At 39.0% G+C, this 18206-nt stretch overlaps 2 protein-coding genes across 2 annotated transcripts in view; one reads left to right on the top strand and one right to left on the bottom strand.

Moving 5' to 3' along the window:
* LOC121953796 (serine palmitoyltransferase 2-like) overlaps positions 1-6083 on the bottom strand; it is a 32796-nt gene extending 26713 nt beyond the window's left edge. The window contains exons 1-2 of the mRNA XM_042501018.2: positions 5733-6083; positions 995-1189 (exon numbers count right to left, since the gene is read on the bottom strand). Of these exons, the coding sequence (XP_042356952.1) occupies positions 995-1189; positions 5733-5885 (348 nt within the window). The 5' untranslated portion in view covers positions 5886-6083. The remainder of the gene's footprint in view (positions 1-994; positions 1190-5732) is intronic.
* A 2730-nt stretch (positions 6084-8813) lies between these two features.
* On the top strand, positions 8814-16651 carry LOC121954149 (semaphorin-4E-like). Its single transcript, XM_042501490.2, has 14 exons — positions 8814-8910; positions 9842-9987; positions 10272-10334; positions 10447-10542; positions 11197-11296; positions 11892-12002; positions 12113-12261; positions 12351-12526; positions 12647-12797; positions 13548-13770; positions 13865-13983; positions 14749-14915; positions 15021-15070; positions 15844-16651. Exons 1-14 carry the CDS (start codon positions 8814-8816, stop codon positions 16407-16409), a joined length of 2214 nt encoding a protein of 737 aa, XP_042357424.2. The 3' UTR covers positions 16410-16651.
* Positions 16652-18206: the final 1555 nt, after the last annotated feature.

Genomic DNA, 18206 nt, shown 5'->3' with positions numbered 1-18206 from the left:
CGTCGACGCATGTTAAGTGAATCGACGTATTCACATAAACGTTTACATCGATTACGTCGACATGTCGCCCCAGCCCTAAATACTACAATGAGGTTAATGTGATATTATGTTTTAAAACGGACTAACAGAGCCACTATTGTTTGACAGGCCTTGTGCGTTTTACTCTAAGGCAAGGCCGGTGGTGGTAACATGGAGATCATATTTCAGCATAGGTAGGAAAAGGGAGAGCGTTTTTTGGGGAGTGAGAACAGACGTGACAGAGTTAGTCCTTCAAGAATACTGACACTGCACCAATATAACAACAATTTGGATTTGAAGCTGATGAAAGGGCTGATCGAACTGGCTGCAAGTGCTGTTTAGAAGTGTAACTATTTATTACTAGCCAGTTTATTACTGGCTTTAAAAGCACCTTAATGTACGAGGAATGGCTGATTCAAGTTGAAGTGAAGTTGAAATGAGGAACTGTCTATGCGGTGCCTCATTATGTCATAACAAAAACCTAAATAAGGTGGCAGGGTTAGGTTTCTGTACTGTACTTTCTGCTGGGACAAAATATCATTATATTCTATTGAGGAGCTGCTGCTAAGTGAAGTGGGAGACCTGGTAAAATCTGGTAAACTGGTGTGAAATTTGATATTTGGTGCAATATATAATCTGTTAGAAAATGTTTATACCGGCCCAACCCTAATCTGAAGACACTATAGAAGTGCAGTGCAGATTCATTTACACTTTACCTCACCACACTGTATGGGTTGTAGCTGCTGCAGTAATCACATCTTGCATTAAACTGAAGAATGCTTGTGGTGACCGTCCATTTTATGCTAGATCTGGGTACAACAGCGATCAAAATGCAAGTATAGTTTGTATGAAGATGTTTAGATACAACCTATACTTTAAAAAGGTATAGAGTTCTGTGCAAAAATCAGCACCAGGGTCACAGTTGGTATGTTAATCAGCAAATACAACACCATATTGTGTTTGCGGCTTCTCTCACCTTCTGTTCCTCCTTCTCCCTGGCGATGTGGCACCTTTCGATCTTCCAGTGACGCAGAAAGTCACGGAGGTAGCCGAAGATGGTCAGGATGCCGTAGCCCATGTAGGTAAGCACTGCCACCAGCATGGGCGTCTCCTCGAAGGACTCGATGAAGGGCCGGTTGTACAGGCCGCCATGATGGGATGTTGCATGGACCTGGGAAATGTGAAAACCAGAAAGGCAAATGAAATTACCAAAGGCCACTTTTCATCACATTTTCTCAAAAATAATAGTATCTTTCAGTGCATGTTACTAGTTCTTTATATTTGGGCTCTACTGATATACTTTATATGCTGATACATGTAATCTGCAAACAGGGTTCCAACACATTTTTAAACAATTTTCAGAACTATACAGCCAAACATAATCAAACACACACTTCCCAGACATTTGCAAATTAGCAAAGTGCTAGCGTTGCTAACTTTATAACTGCATATACTCATAGACCACAGTAACACATACGAGTATTCCACAAAAGGTCAATCAGTTATACGAAGAACATATTTTGTGCAATTTTAGACATGTTGTGGTATTTTTCTGAAGATATTTTAACCCCTTGAAGTAAATTGGCTTGATTTCTTTAAAAAACATAGAAATAAGACAATGAGCTACTAAAGAAAAAATGACCCCAAAAAAACTAAATGACCTTTGAAAAAGAACTTAATTTTATATACTGTTTTTCCCTTGCTTTGCCCTTTTCCCCCAGGTTTTTGAAAGAAATCGCACCAATGTGCTCAGGGTTCAGAGGTTTAAATACTTGTGAAAGGCATCTGCAAGCAGCACAAGAAAAAGTGACGTCGCTCCAGGTATCAAAGGGTTAAACTATAAGCCAAAACAATGTATATTCAAAACTTTTTCAAAACATTCTGTTGATGCCGAACCATTTCAAGGCCTTACGTTTTCTCTACTTTCATAACATTTTCATGTGTAAATATGAAATGTTAAAAACCCAGATGTTCTAGCAGTATTATGCTGTTCTTTTAGAGCTGAAAAGCTTAAAAATTGACAAAATCTCCAAAGTCTTTTAATTGAAAAAGAGGTTATTGCTGTTAACGTTAAGAATTTTAAAAACTATTTCTTGGAGCGTCACTTTTGATGACATATTCTGGTATATAAACATTACAAAATATGTTTGCTGTTGGATTCAGTAAATAGTGCAAGGGCAGGTCACGAGTTAAAAGGAGCAAAAACACAAAGTCATTGTTTAACACAGCAGGAAGAACCAGAAGTTAACACCGTCTCCATGTATACAAGGGTAGCCTGTAAAAAGTTGCAACTTATGCAAACACCTTGGCTTTTGCCTTAGCTGGAATAAAGTTTCACATTTGGAATACCCTGTATAGAAATGCACAGCCTGACTTCCTGTGACTTCCTCTCCTTTTGTCCTTGTGAGAAAAACTTGTTATAGTTGGCCGAGGTTTCTGTAACTCACTTAAAGGTGACTTATGTGCAGTCAAAGTGTAAGTGAGGGGGAGATAAGAAAGTATTAACTCTGGTGAAACTGTACACCAACTGTAGAGGAAAGAAAACACTGTGACAAATCCCAGGGATGGAAGATGTGACTGCCAAATAAGGGAAGAGCTGCTTGTGTTATTGTTAATCTGTGTCGTTGGAGCTGAGTGACCTTCTCTGCATTAATAAACTTTAGATGTTTAAGGAAAAGTCAACAAGTTTCTTTTACAGAAACTCACTACTCACACGTTATGCAATTTCCCCATCATGCGCGTCGCAGTGCTCATGGCTATTAGGCTCTACATGTGACCGGTCATGCTTCTCTCTCAAATGCCTTACAGAGTAGCTGCGCTGACATCTGCATGAACTGCAATCAGCTGAGGTTCAGTCACCACCAGGAGCTCAGTTTCTCAGTCTAACAGGCAGGTTTACTGAAACATCAGCAGGGCAAACCCGCTGCTTCTCCACAACCACGATGTGTGGTGATGACAGTAATCTGTCAACAATGTGCCTCTACTCAATGGTTTTTTCAGTCATCGTGCTGTGCAGCCAAATTTCACTGGATAAATTATAAATCCTTCACACACAGCAGTTGGGAGAGATTTTTTGAAAAAAAGGGAACATTCTTCATTTTGATAAGTTGTGCTAAGTTCTATAATAGCATGAAATTGCCAGGCCAAAAAGAAAAACCCAATTTATCAGCATCAGGTAGTAACATGATGTTTTCATAACAGCATTTTTTTTTGTAAAAAAACAAAAACAAACAAGAAAAAAACAACAAAACAAAACAAAAAACTTCTCTTGTTGTAACAAGAAAAGTTAATTGTTACCAGATGAGAACATCTTGGTACAATGTGACAATATCTTGTAAAACATGAAAAATATCTTTTTATAACAAGAAAAGTTTCTTGAAAAAGAAAAGTTTCTTGTTATCACATGAAACATCTCATTATAACAAGAAAACATCTTGGTAAAAAAAATAAAATATCTTGTAAAAACATAAAGAATATCTTGGCATAATGAGACACTTTTCAAGTTTCTTGTTATATAAAGGGACAATATCATGTAGCATGAAAACATCTTGATATAATGAGAAAAGTCTTGTTCGTTTTAACATTGTGTTAAATCATGAAAATATCTTGTATAAATGTGGAAAAATATTTTGTTATAAAAGTTGGATATCAGAATTTTTGCTAAAAACTATATACGCTGATAACTCATTTGGTTGAGAACTGCCGATATCAATATCTCCACGCCTTCCCCCCACCTAATTTTAGTGATAATCTGGTCTATTCTGTGTGGAATTAACAGCATATTATGCATACTATTATTATGACAGCCCAACAGCAGATGGAGACATGAAATACAATGTTTTTAAATGTATGTAATATTCACTCGTGCAAAATAAGAAAAACACATCAACTTAGGGTTGATATTTTGTACATATTTACTTTATAAGTAAAAATAAATAAATAAATAAAAACATTGGTTTGTAATATCTGCAGAAATCAGCATGTTGGCTGGTATGGCATGTTGATATTTCATTTTAAAGCCAATATCGGCCGATACCAATGACTATTAATATTATTGTGCATCACAATTTTAAAAATTTACTTTTCTTTTTATAAAATGAAAAGTTTCTTATAGTGATGCATGATATAGGATTTTTTTTTCCAGTATCAGATATGCAGATATATAACAACTGATATCTATAAATCCACTTTTTTTCTTTTGCTTCCTAATTTTAGTGAGTGAGTACAGTGTCTCTTCTGTAGTGGAATTAAGATCAAATTATGCATACTCTTATTTTGATTGCCCACTAGTAGACTGAGATTGCTTATCAATGTATGCAATATTCATTTACAGAGCAAAATGAGAAAAAGCATGATGGTTGATTCTGATATTTTGATATTTCATACATAGTTTCTCATTAAACATGGAAATATCTTGTAAAACATGACAAATATTTGCCATAAGATGAAAAAAAAATCATGTTATTACCTGATACTGATCAGTTTTTTTTTTGGTTTTGTTTTGTTTGCCTACTTGCTTCTGTAAAATTTAGACTAGACAAACTCCATAACACAACATATCCATGAGTATGAGTGCTCATGTGTGTAACAGCATGTAATCACATTCTCTGAGGGGACATGTTAATTGGGACAGTCACAGAGGGTGCACCCATGGGTGGAAATTTCATTAGCCTCTCAGGAAAAAGCTGTTTCACAGCATGCATGCACCCTCAGCGGACAGCTTTAACCGAACAGGTGCACTGGTTTACTGTCTCCTTATTAATCACTCACGCTTCATAGTTTCTCTTTGAGTTTATAAAGGGAGTTACCCACTTGAAGAAAATGGAATTTTTCCAAAACTTTAACAGCCAAATATTTAATACTCATGAGACTGCAGCCAATAAACACACCTAACATTTGTTAAAGTTGAGACTACAAGGAGTAGGCAAAATACTATTACATTTACAAATAAAAACACACTCTAGGATTAGGAAACTTTCAACTGATAAGGATACAAGGTGCAAAATGTCTGCTGTCATCCAAGCAGAGAAATGTAAACTGTCCTAAATAGAGTGGCTCTGCTAGTGTATGTGCATCATTAGAAACTCAATGATTTAAAGCATTTTTTTAAATTATTAGGAGTCATATCATCCTCAGTTGCGTCATAAAACGAAGGGGGGCTACAGATAAACTTCTTCCTGGATTCGGCATACATATCAAGCACTCAAATGAGTCAGAAATTAAGTGCAAAGTCAACTTTCAAAGTTGTCACACCCGCCTTTTTAAGCAACCTTCCTCCTGTGAAACAACTGAGGGGGCGATGGGAGCGCAGTATGAACCCATTCATAAAGTTGAGATTTTAATATATTCAGAAGTTGTTTGGTGCAAATATGAATATGCCGAATTAAACAGCGTTTCTTAAAGATTTAGACAAGGCTTTTCAATCGTGTTTTGGGGAAGTATATAACATTAAAAATGAGCGGAAATTCTTAAAGCTAGAGTATTTTTAATGGGGTTTGGTAATTGTATTCGATGACAACAAACTGTCAAATATAAAGCAGCAGGAGTCGGTCGTTATGAAAGCTGTCAACGTGTCATATCTTAATAACGCATGAGTTGTTGAAAATGACAGCAATGAAATTATCTTCCGGGTGTATCCGGGTCTACATAGCCGCCTACGTAGATGCTTTCCCGGCTGTGCCAGCCTCTCCTCCCCGTCCCATCCCGGGCCTCACCTCCTCCTCCTCGGACTGGCAGTGGTGCTTGCGCTGCCGTTCATGGCAGCTGTGGAGGCTCTTTACCAAGCCGTTTCTGTCCGCCTTCAGTCCGTTCTTCACGCGCTGACACACGTCCCCGTTGGCTGGCTTGGTCGCGGGGCTTTCGGTCATTGCTGGCCAACGATTGTGAAGCCGCGACGGTAACTTGCATGTAGGAACACGGCGCCTGCCTGCGGTGCAAGGCGGTGACAGTATCCGAGCTGGGAACGTTTACAACCCACACCACAAACTCTCTCACACTCAACAGACACAGACAACACGCACACACCGAACACACACTCCGTGGAACCTGAAAATCCAGACGCTAAATACCGGAAATCAACGCCCATAAATATTATGGGAGCGTGCGAGAGGGGGCGGGGCCACGCGTTTGACATGATCAGAGGGCGTGGCTTTTAACATGAACTTGTTTGAATCATTTTAATTTAAATGATATAATGTTATAATGATCATTTTAGGGTCATTACTTCTATTGTTGCTCATGGCTGTCTTCTCATGTCTCTGACAGAATTCAAGCCACTTTGCCTAAGTTTTAAAGCGTTAATATCCAAACTAAAATCAAATTGAATTCTAATTAATAATAATAATAATAATAATAATAATAATAATAATAATAATAATGCTAATAATAGTAATAGTGCTTGAAAATTTAAAACCAAGACATCTCAGCTATTTGTTGAGAATGCATTGTACGTAAATGCAAGGTTTGTCTCTCAGAATTATATAGTAAAGGTGTCATTCTGTCATACCTCTCTGCAAAGCCAGACAAGAATCTTTAAGTAAGGTAAATCCTACTTTATGATAGAAAACAAACAAACAAACATTGTTCTCGTCATGATTTTGTCTTTACATTCCAGTCATAGTCTAAGTGTCTTGTGGAAAATCAAAGTTGCCCCCTCCAGTGGTTTGAGATTGTAAGAGTATCAATAGGAGACAAACTGTGATTAGCAGTGGTCTTTAGGTGGACTGATGACCTCCTTTGCACATCAAGGACCAACGGTTTTGACACGAGGGCCCTCAAAACTACTTGAAATCTTAAAGAAATTTCTATTAGCAATTATGAAATGTTGTTGTCTTTAGAATTATCTCTACATTATTACTCATAGATGGATAAACAGCAAAAATGTCTATTTCCCGTATATGAAACAACACTAGATCCTCTCCGAGCTTATATGAAATGAGATATGAAAAGCTAACATGACATCTGCGCTATTAAATACATTTAAAATCGCATTGAATGATTTAAAAAAAAAAACGATGACAGCAGGAACCGATGACAGCAGGAATAAATGAAGAAATGAGTTTGTGTGTTTTGATCAGCTTTACTTGATGCAAACATAATCCATAATATAGACTGAATTATGATTTAACATCACTCCCTTCATTAAGACACTCTGCTTAGAGTGTAATTCCGACCTAAAAACTCAGAAACAACAGAAACAACAATCTTGTCAAACCTCACCGTGAAAGCTTCATGCAGTAATTACAATGTGTTGAGAAAAGAATGTGGAAATATTCTGACATATTTCGGACCTTAATTACTTGTTACCAACTTCCTAATAACTACAACTGATGCATGTTTACTTGTTGTATATGGGGGCCAAATGTTTTTGCATGGAGGCAGGTGCATCACAAGCTGTTACAGTCAAAACACATGCAACAATGTCACACAAGAGTTTTTAAACTAAAACCAGCATTTCCAGGTGGTAAACAGCTTTGGAGTTTGGTGAACCATTAATTAGTTTTCCATTTCTGATTGTAATGTTTGTAAAATGAAGTTTTATTTTGCCTGAGTCAGTGTTTAACACGTGGTGATTGGGAACATGCAGCTGTCTAATTAAAAAAAATATTAAGTATGTACTAATTTATTTTTAAAAATGCCTGCTTTTATCTTTTTATATGCCACACAAGCATTAAATATTTCTTTGTGTCGGCCTCAGTAGCCTATCATTTGAATGAACGTCAGTGCGGGACTTGCATATGCAGGCCTTTCCCATAATTGTCTCTCAGTATATCAGTGTATTAACTGCATGTTGAACTGCATGAAGCTCAAATCAGTCAAATAATAGCTGATTGAAAAAAGGTCAGTGAAAGTAATTTACTTTTGTTTGCATTTTTTGACATAATATACTATGACGTGTTTTGCATTTTTATGACATAATGCATGGCATAATGCCTTTTTGACATGCTCAACAAAAACTTTTTTTGCAGTTTTTATAACAAAATGTACCATGATGTTCTTTGGACATACTATACAATTTCTTAAATGACACACTGTACTATGACTTCTTTTTTTTTTTTTTTTTTGCATTTTTAAGACATGCTAAGACTTTTCACATTTTTTTTTACATAATACATCCTTTTTTTGTTGCATTTGTGTGACATACTATACTATAACACTTTTTTTAGATACTATACGATGACCATTTTTGCATTCTTATGATTAACTATCCTGTGATGTTAGTTTACTATACTTTTTTTGCATTTCGATGACACATTATGACTGTTTTTGTATTTAGATGACATACTGTACTGTGACTTTTTTTTTTTTTCATTTTTATGACATCAACTGGGACATTTTTTGGGACATTTTATACTATGACTTTTTGCATTTTCATGACATACAATTTTACAACTTTTTTTTGACATACTATACTGTGACACTTTTCTTTGATTGCATTTTTATGACACTGTCACTTAGTTTGCATTCAAACACTTCTCAGCAACGAGCCATGTGTCACATGTGTTCTAAATGGAATCCCTGATAGACCCGTGGTTGGTAGGCCAGGTTATGCATGATTTTGTATGAATGATCTAAATCTGCAAACTAACGGGTAATTAAAGCTGTCAAATACATGTAGCTAAGCTAAAAGTACAAACTGCCTGTAAAGTGTGGTGAAGCAGAGCAGTAAGTATTATGGCTGTTGTCCTGAGTGAACAGCATGAATGTCGGTGATACAGGACAACATGTCTGCCAACACAACTTCAAAAATGAGAAGTCTGGTCTAAACTCTGTGTTTTTCCTGTCACATATAGGCCATGATAAGACCTCCTGTGGTGTTCTTTTATTTCCTCCTCATCATGAGTGATGGCCTTGCAGCAAACAGCAAACCCCGCAGGAGTGTTTCCTTCCAAGGTAAGCCATCTGATGTAGATGTACTGGCCTAAAAATGTTGGCACTGTACATTTTTCTGCAAACCAAGGATATGTGACATTCATACATTTAATGATGTATTTCGGATTACATGTATATGAGCTGAGTTTCTCATAAAGAGACGGAGCAGCAGACCAATGTTTGAAACCAACAAAGGTGGGTATTTTTTTGACAAGAGTTTTGGACATTTTGGACATTATTTTAAGTCAAAACATGATATTATTAGAACCCTAGTGTTGTTGTACATAAACATAGCCACATGTTAACCAAAGTGTTGTCAGAGCAAAAAAAAAAAAATCATAAAAAAGCAGAACATATCTGCGACTGAACTGGTGTGTAAGCAAGTTTTTTTTAACTCTTTGAAACCTGTGCAAATTGGCTTGTTTTCTTTCAAAAACATGGGAAGAAGGCAATGAGCAACTTAAAAAGAAATGACGCAGACATGTTTTAAGAAATTTAAAAAAAAGTAATAAAGAAAGTAATTAAACATCACCAACAAAACCTAGAAAGTTAGGCTTAAATAAACAACAAAAAAAACCCAGCACATACACAAAAAACAAAAGCAAGTTAATGACCTGAAAAAAAAGTTTATTGTTGAGCATAATTTCAAATATATAATTCTAATAATAATAGATATAGTTTTCTGAACTTTTTTTCCTAGCTTCTAATAAAAAATAATTTTCTAAGCTGATTAATTTCTTTCTTAATTTCTTTCTGTCAGTTTATGTATAAGGTATAATTATCCACAGAGACTGAATAATAAGAATAATACAAAGGACAGCATGCAGCAGCAAAAATAATTCAAAAAAAGGTCTATACAGTATGAAAAATAACCCTCTTGACAGCTGAACTATAATATAATAGATGGATGTGAGCCGTGACCTCCAGCTCCTGGTACTTTTGTCTGCTTCAGACATGAACTTGAAACAGTTCAAAGAGTCTGGCTTTGGCAGCTTGAGCTCTTTGATGATAAGAGAGGACGTCGGCCAGCTTGTGGCCGGAGCCAGAGGGAAGGTGCTCGCTCTCAGCCTGGATGACATCACCAAAAAGACCAGTGAGGTAAGACCTGTGTTAAGGCTTTTTGGGCTGCTGTACACTCTGAAAATGCACTTTTCTTGTTGTTTCTGAAACAAAGTCATGAGTGCAGGAATTAGTTCTTGAGTTTTTGCATTCCCAGACACATACAAAGAAAGATGTACCTGTAAACAAAAATAACATAAAAAAACAGTTTTTGTATGTAAGATACCTCTAAAATCTATTTCACAATACAACGAACATCCTTTATATCTCCACTTACATTAAACACGAGCTTTTTAGTCATCCCCAATTCTCTTTTCTTCCAGGCTAAATGGACGGTCCGCTCAGCAGACAAAGCTCTCTGTCAAATGAAGGGAAAGGACACAAAGGTATAGTGAGAAGTGAAAATTTAATGAATTTCATCAGCTATTAGTGCAGTTTTTACCATCACACACAGCTTGCAGTAAACAGTTTTATTCATGTTCTTTGTTCTTCACACAGGATTGTGATAACTTCATCAGGACTCTACACACAATGCAGGACGGTAAAATGCTTGTCTGTGGGACAAATGCTTTTACTCCTGCATGTGACTACATGGTAAGCCACTTTAGTTACAGATATCTAATGCCATACCTGTGGGAATAGCTGCTGTGTTGTGCGCTGTTTGGGCATAAAATAAAAACTATTGTCGTTACAACCAAAGCTCGAAATGTCACGACCTAAGGTAGAAAAACATGACAGTTCTGGAATAAGGGTTGCCGCTTGCCAGAGGTCTCACCATCCACCGTCCCATCCCACTCCTGAGGAGAAAATCACCTCAGATACCTGTAATGGAAACTGTTTCACTTTAGAAATATCAATGTGATGCGAATGAAACATGCAAATGTAACAAATCTCTGCAGAAACACACAAATCCAACATTTTCACTGGGCTGAGTACAAAGACTGCAAACAGATTTTACACTTATGGATTCAGCAAGCAAGAAATGACGTGTTCATTAGTAAGCTTCAGAAATGCTAGTAAGTGGATTTTGTTACTTTTGGACAGAGCAGGGCGAGTTATTTCCTGCTTTTTGGAGACTTTCTGCAAAACTAAGCTAAGCCATCTGCTGACTCTGCCTTACAGAAATGAGAGTGGCGTTAATCATCTTATCCAGATACTGACAAGAAAGTGAATGTGTAACCTATTTTTTAAAAAAATGGAACTGATTGATTACTTGAGTCTTGTGTACATTACTGTCCTCTTCAACAGACTTTCACAAATGGAAAATTGTCCTTGGAGGGAAAGAAGCTGGTGGGTCGGGGGAAAGTTCCTTTTGACCCCTACCAACGCTTTGCTTCCCTTATGGATGGTGAGTACAATATTTACAGCAGCTCAATCGCCAAAATAAATGTTTTCATTGTACATTTCTGCTAACCATGGATACACTACATTTGTATGTTTTTACTGTATGTAGGGGATACATTGAAACTCTCAGTTTCTGTGACAACAACCCTGGGGTTATCATGTGTTTAGGTTAAGGCACCACAGCCGCTTGGTTATGGCTAGGGAAAGATCATGTTTGGCTAAAATTTTCAGTTTTAGTGGTGCAAGCCCATCTGGAAACATGACGTCTCAGCAGAAAACAACTCGCTAAAAAGCAACTGGTTTTGTTGTTTATAGTCTTGAATGGTGGTCTGAAGCTTGGCAGGGGTCCACCCAAGAGTTCACCTCCACCTCCCTACGTCAAAGTCGGCTAATACTTCACTTCTTTAGAAACATACGATGTGGTTTGCAGGGTTACCGTGCCAACTTTCTCTTTTGGTGACTGGGCTCTTCTTAGCACTTCGTGTTATTTTTTGTCATGGATATTTCCGTTTAACAGAAATCCGACTGTAAAAAGTAGAGTCAGAAAAAAAATGTTGGTTGGTAGTTTTGACAACCGCTGTTTCCTTTACACTTATCAGGAAACACTTTGTATTCGGCCACTTCCTCCAACTTTCTGGGCACAGAACTGGTGTTTCAGAGACATGAACCAAACCCTCTCAAGACTGAAATGAAACGCTCCTGGTTCAACGGTAAGCTGCTCATACATGGGCACTTGAACAGTAACATAATTATGCAACATAAAGTACAGTGAGACTGATTGATGAATTCTGAAAATACATTGTCACTGATTTGGGTTCAGAGCCAACAATGATCTCCATAAGCCTTGCAGAAGCAAGCAAAAATAGCATGGACGGTGAAGACGACAATGTCTTCTTGTTCTTCACTGAGAGCGCTGTAGAGGAACGTCATGACAACATCCAGGTGTCGAGGATTGCCCGTGTGTGTAAGGTATGTCTCTCAAGTCATCTGATACAGAAGATTCAAACACCTGCACTAGCTGAAGTGTAAGTAAGCTGATACTGATCGATGGGTTTTAGGGTGATTTGGGAGGCAAAATGACCCTGCAGAGAAAGTGGACTTCTTTCCTGAAGGCCCGTTTGGACTGTCCATTCGGTGATGCTGGCTCACCAGCTCTGGTCCAGGATGCTTTCCTTCTCCGAAACCAGAATAACTGGAGGAACAGCATCTTCTATGCCACATTCACCTCCAACTCGTAAGTTGCATTTCTCCACAATATATACCTCGTTGCTTATGATGTTTGTATATAGCTGATGTTGAATGATGGCGTTCTAAATGTGGTAGTAACAGGAAATCTCTTCTGGATCCGTCACAGGGAGTCCTCAGGTGCTTGTAGCTTGTCTGCTGTCTGTGCATACAAGCTGTCAGAAATCAGCCGTGTGTTCAGCGGGAGGTTTTTGACTGAGAGAGATACTGGGAGCTGGGACACATACACAGGAGAGGAGCCGTTCCCTCACCCTGGTTCAGTAGGTATCAAGCCAAGAACAATTTAGGGCGTGCGATAACACTAGCCTTGTTTGGTCTTGTTTAATAAGAACCCATGGTGACACACACTTTCTGAAAAATTCCATATATAGCTTTATCTTTGACCCTAAGTGACATCTACCGAACATACTGGTGAAGTCATGTGACTGTGTGTGCACTTGTGTACCCACAACATCACTTCCAAAATGGTGGTGTGCCCAGTGAGCACATGTGACAGAACTCGCTAATTTTCAAAACCTTTTTTTTTCTGTAAGCTTTCACCCAACTAACAATTCTAATGCTTTAATAACAAGTCATATGTGACATTTAAGCTGCTGTGACCACATTTCTTGAACAAACTAATATAAAACATATTAGATAGATATCGTGCTGACATATGTGTCACATTGGGCTTTTTAACTCTAAAATGGTCATGAAAAACCTCATGATGCATTTATCACAATAAAGACAATGGTAATGAGATGGTAAATTCATTAAGCTGATTCACTATATTCATCTAATAAATGTTCAGTTTTATCTTTGTAAACACAAACGGCACCTGTTGGAAAAGTGAAGCAATGCGTGATACTTGCACCGATTCAATTGGCCTTTAAGTGTGAACCCCCTCTTGAAGAACACTTCATTATTATATTGAGTTTTATTGAAAGATGTATTTAGATGACACTCGTATCCATCATTCAAGTCTCATCTGATAGCATCCAATATAATGTGTTTCTGTCTTGTCCGCTCAGTGCATTAACAATGAACTGCGGGCCCAGGGTGTGATGACCTCTCTGGATCTCTCAGACAAAACCTTGCTGTTTGTGAAGAACCATCTTCTGATGGAAGCGGCCGTCACACCCATAGCTGGCAAACCTCTGCTGGTCCGCACAGGGACACGGTTTACCAAAATTGTTGTTGACCAAATCACATCACCGGACGGACAACGGCATCAAGTTATGCTTATTGGCACAGGTATGCAACTAATGTGTGCAGACACTTGCACCAAAAACACATGTAAAGTGGATTTATAAATGAATTCCATGTTGGATTGACTCTCCTTCCTCAGACTCAGGCTGGCTGCAGAAGGCGGTGAGGTTTGATGGCGAGGACGGCCGCATCATTGAGGAGCTGCAGCTGTTTCAAACTCCTCAGCCTGTTAGCTTTCTCCAGTTCTCCTCAAAAACAGTAAGGCTCAAGTCACTAAGGTTGTTTTCCTCATTCAGATGCAATATGGTTTCCATCAAGACTTGAGTTTAACCCTTAAACACCTGGATCGACATCAGTTTTCTTGTGCTGCACTCAAATACCATTTACAAGCATTTAAATCTCTGAAACCTGAGAAGATTTGTGTGATTTATTTAGAAATATAGGTGGATGGGGCGTCTGGTGGCTTGGTAGATTGTGCAGGCACCCCATGTGTAGAGGCTGTGTCCTTGCAGCAGCAGCTGCGGGTTCAGCTCTGGCCTCGACCCTTTGCTGCATGTCATTCCCTCTCTCTCTCCCCATTTCACACTTGTGCTGTCCTGTCAATTAAAAGGCAAAAACGCCCCCAAAAAATCGAAAAAAATGTAAAGCGCAAATTGGCAGGAAATGTTCCACAAATTGGAAAAAAAAGAATATTTAATATCTGATAAAAAAATATTATCAAAATATAGGGAAAATGTTCAGTTAACTATATATTATTTAGTTTTATAATTATACATTTAATATAATCGAAAATATATTAACATCATTTTTATAAGGATTTTATTGTTTATTCATTTATTTTTACTTTCTTTTTTGTCACTTATTATCAGGTAATTTTACCGTTTTATTATTTTCTTTCTTTATTTATTTATTTTTTTATTTTTACAAATTTCTAGGAAATCTTTACTCACTTGATCTTTACGGAGTTCTAATTTAACTTGTCGGGAGGCAGCTGTGACTCTGGTGTGACCTGTGTGTCTGCAGGGCCAGCTGTACAGTGGCGCCAATACCGTTGCTGTTCAGGTTAATGTAAGGAACTGCAGCTGCTACACATCATGTGATGACTGTCTTCTTGCTAGAGACCCGTACTGTGGCTGGGACAACATCAGGAGACAATGTGCATCAGTTGTTGGTGCACCACTTGGGTCTATGTAAGTCAAATCTTCTATGACCTTTTACCTCCAGGAATGTGTTTCATACAGGAGCAATTCTGTGCTGAGAACTTCATACTGAAAGTGGTATTTCTCTCCTTGCAGAATACAGAGTTTGACCAATGGAGATGTCTGGATGTGCCCGATGTCTGAGTGTAAGTTAACCCTTTAACCTCTAGACTGACATCAATTTTCCTGTGCTGCAGTCAGACACCTTTCATGAGCATTTAAACCCCTGAAACCTGAAAACATTTGTTTGATTTCTTTCGGAAAAGAATGCGTCCTCAGTCTGACTTGAGTCCAAGACATGTGACTTGAGTCCACTCCCCTGGCTCAAGCTTGCACACAGGGAAGTAACTGATACACAAATGGTCATTTTGGGGTTGATGTATTCTTAAAATAGGGACGCAATACATTGCGTATTATCTATTGAGAGATAAATATTAGAGGAAAATCCGAGGCTTTTTACATGGCAACAGTTCTTGCATGAAACGTTAAACTTTTGTTGCAGTTTGGCCTTTCATTCACACAACAGCATTTTGGGGGCCTGAAAATACAAACTTTTGAAATTGGGTCCAGGGTGTAATCTTTTGAAAACACAACCCCTTCCCATAAACTGAAAATGTGCGGATCCTGTAAGAATGGTGACGTCATGACCACACTTCATGCATGTGCGTGGTGTTCTTCTTCTATGGTGTGTCATTACAAAGTTACTCCACCAACTACTTGTCTGGCATGCAGACTACAGTGTTTTTGGTTGTTTTTGTGGATCCGTTTACATGAGGATAGTTTTCACAATGTTATCATATGAACACAGATTTTTTGGAAATGCAAAGTTAAGACTTTTCTGTTTTTAGTAGGACAGTTCTCATCTAAGCGTGGCCTTAGAAAATTCATCAGGTCTGAATTAGTTTGATTTCTTTCTCAGTGGAAAAGAAACCTGCTGTTGTCCACCTCATCACCGAGACAGCTCAGTTCCTCCCATGCTACCCTGAAACTAACCTCCCGATCAGCTGGCGTTTCTCTGACAGCATCCTCCCTCCTGGTCCCCGTCACACTGTCCTCAGCCAGGGTCTCATCATCAGACCCTCCTTCTCTGACTCTGGCATTTACACCTGTGAGACGGTAGAGATGGTGAAGGGTCGAGTGCACCGGAGGATTGTGGTCCAGTACTTCGTCCAGGCTCAGGACACTAACGCACTCATCAGGACGATGAAGGCAGCTGTGATCACTCTGGCTGTTTTCACCTGCGTGCTGATGTTGCTCATATGCAACGCCCTCGTGATCAGAGAGCTAAAGGCAAGAAAACTAAATCACATCGGTTTTGGCAATGAAATCAACAACAACAACAACAACAACAACAACAACACCAACACCAACAACGCCAACAACTGTATGATCACTGTGGGGCTTTTCTGTCAAGGTGACCAGACTGTGGACCGACACATGGAGGAAGGGCTGGTATACTGTGACCAGGCAGAGGAGCAAAATTAATATTTTATACCTATGCTCATCCTCCCAGAATGCACTGTGGCAAAAGAAGATGAAGAGAAGGTGCAGGGAAGATGAGGGCAATGGCTGCACAGTTATTGAGATCACAAAGTGACCACTCCTTGTATCGTATTGCATGTTTTTTTTTTGTTTACTATTTTTTTTTTAAAAACACCCACAAAAAATAAAACATAAAAATAATGTCATAGGTGAGTGATTATTCAGACTGCAGCCTTCACCTCATTATTGTATGGTATTACATAATTATTATTAACCCTTGGGGACTGTTTTTCACATTTTACGCACTTTTCATTCTTAGTTTTTTGATAATTTTGGCTGTGTTCATGCATGTGACATCAGTGTTGTCAAGACTGCATATTTTTGTTTAATCTTGAAATTTCCAGCTCAACTCCAACAATAAGCCTAATTCAACGATCGTACGAAATCATAATTGTGTAAAATATGTTTTATAGCCTGATTTTTAAAAGCTCACTTTGTGTTCAGAGACATATCATTGGCCATGATAAAATTAAAAAAACAAACAACAAAACAAAAAAAACTACTTAGCATGTAGTATATTGAATATATATATATATATATATATATATATATATATATATATATATAATCTTAAAACATGGTGGCATCATGAAAAAACGTGACATTTAAGAGGTTAAAATTTTTGACACTACTGTAATGAATATTTGATATTAAAGATTTGGACAGATGTCGGTTAAAAAAAACAACAACAACAAACAAAAAACCAAACAAACAATGAAAGTAGGGAATAATATTAATGTGCAATAATTTTTTTTATCCGGGGTCGGGTCGTGGGGGCAGCAGCCTAAGCAGAGAAGCCCAGACTTCCCTCTCCCCAGCCACTTCGTCCAGGTCATCCCAGGGGATCCTGAGGCGTTCCCAGGCCAGCTGTGAGACATAGTCTCTCCAGCGTGTCCTGGGTCTTCCCCAGGGCCTCCTACCGGTGGGACGTGCCCTGAACACCTCACCAGGGAGGCGTTCTGGAGGCATCCTAATTAGATGCCTGAGCCACCTCATCTGGCTCTTCTCAACGCCGAGGAGCAGCGGCTCTACTCCGAGCTCCTCCCGGATGACCGAGCTTCTCGCCCTATCTCTAAAGGAGAGCCAAGCCACCCTACGGAGGAAGCTCATTTTGGCCGCTTGTACCCGCGATCTTGATCTTTCGGGCACTACCCAAAGCTCGTGACCATAGGTGAGGGTAGGAACGAAGATCGACCGGTAAATCGAGAGCTTTGCCTTTCGTCTCAGCTCCCTCTTCACCACAACAGATTGGTGCAGGGTCCGCATTACTGCAGACGCTGCACCCCCGCCTGTCGATCTCCCGCTCCATCCTTCCCTCACTCGTGTACAAGACCCTGAGGTGCTTAAACTCCTCCACCTGGGGCAGGATCTCGTCCCTGATCCGGAGGGGGCACTCCACCCTTTTCCGGCTGAGAACCATGGCCTCGGATTTGGAGGTGCTGATTCTCATCCCGGCTGCTTAACACTCGGCTGCGAGCCGATCCAGTGAGAGCTGGAGGCCTGATGAAGCCAACAGGACCACATCATCTGCAAAGAGCAGAGACCCAATCCTGAGGTCACCAAACCGGACCCCCTCAACACCCTGGCTGCGCCTAGAAATTCTGTCCACAAAAGTTATGAACAGAATCGGTGACAAAGGGCAGCCCTGGTGGAATCCAACCCTCACCGGAAACGAGTTCGACTTACTACCGGCAATGTGGACCAAGCTCTGGCACCGGTCATACAGGGAACGGACAGCCC

This window comes from Plectropomus leopardus, chromosome 14 (assembly GCF_026936395.1).
Source record: "Plectropomus leopardus strain MGB_pleo_1.0 chromosome 14, ASM2693639v1, whole genome shotgun sequence".
NCBI lineage: Eukaryota > Metazoa > Chordata > Actinopteri > Perciformes > Serranidae > Plectropomus > Plectropomus leopardus.
This window is presented reverse-complemented; position numbering and strand designations above follow the sequence as displayed.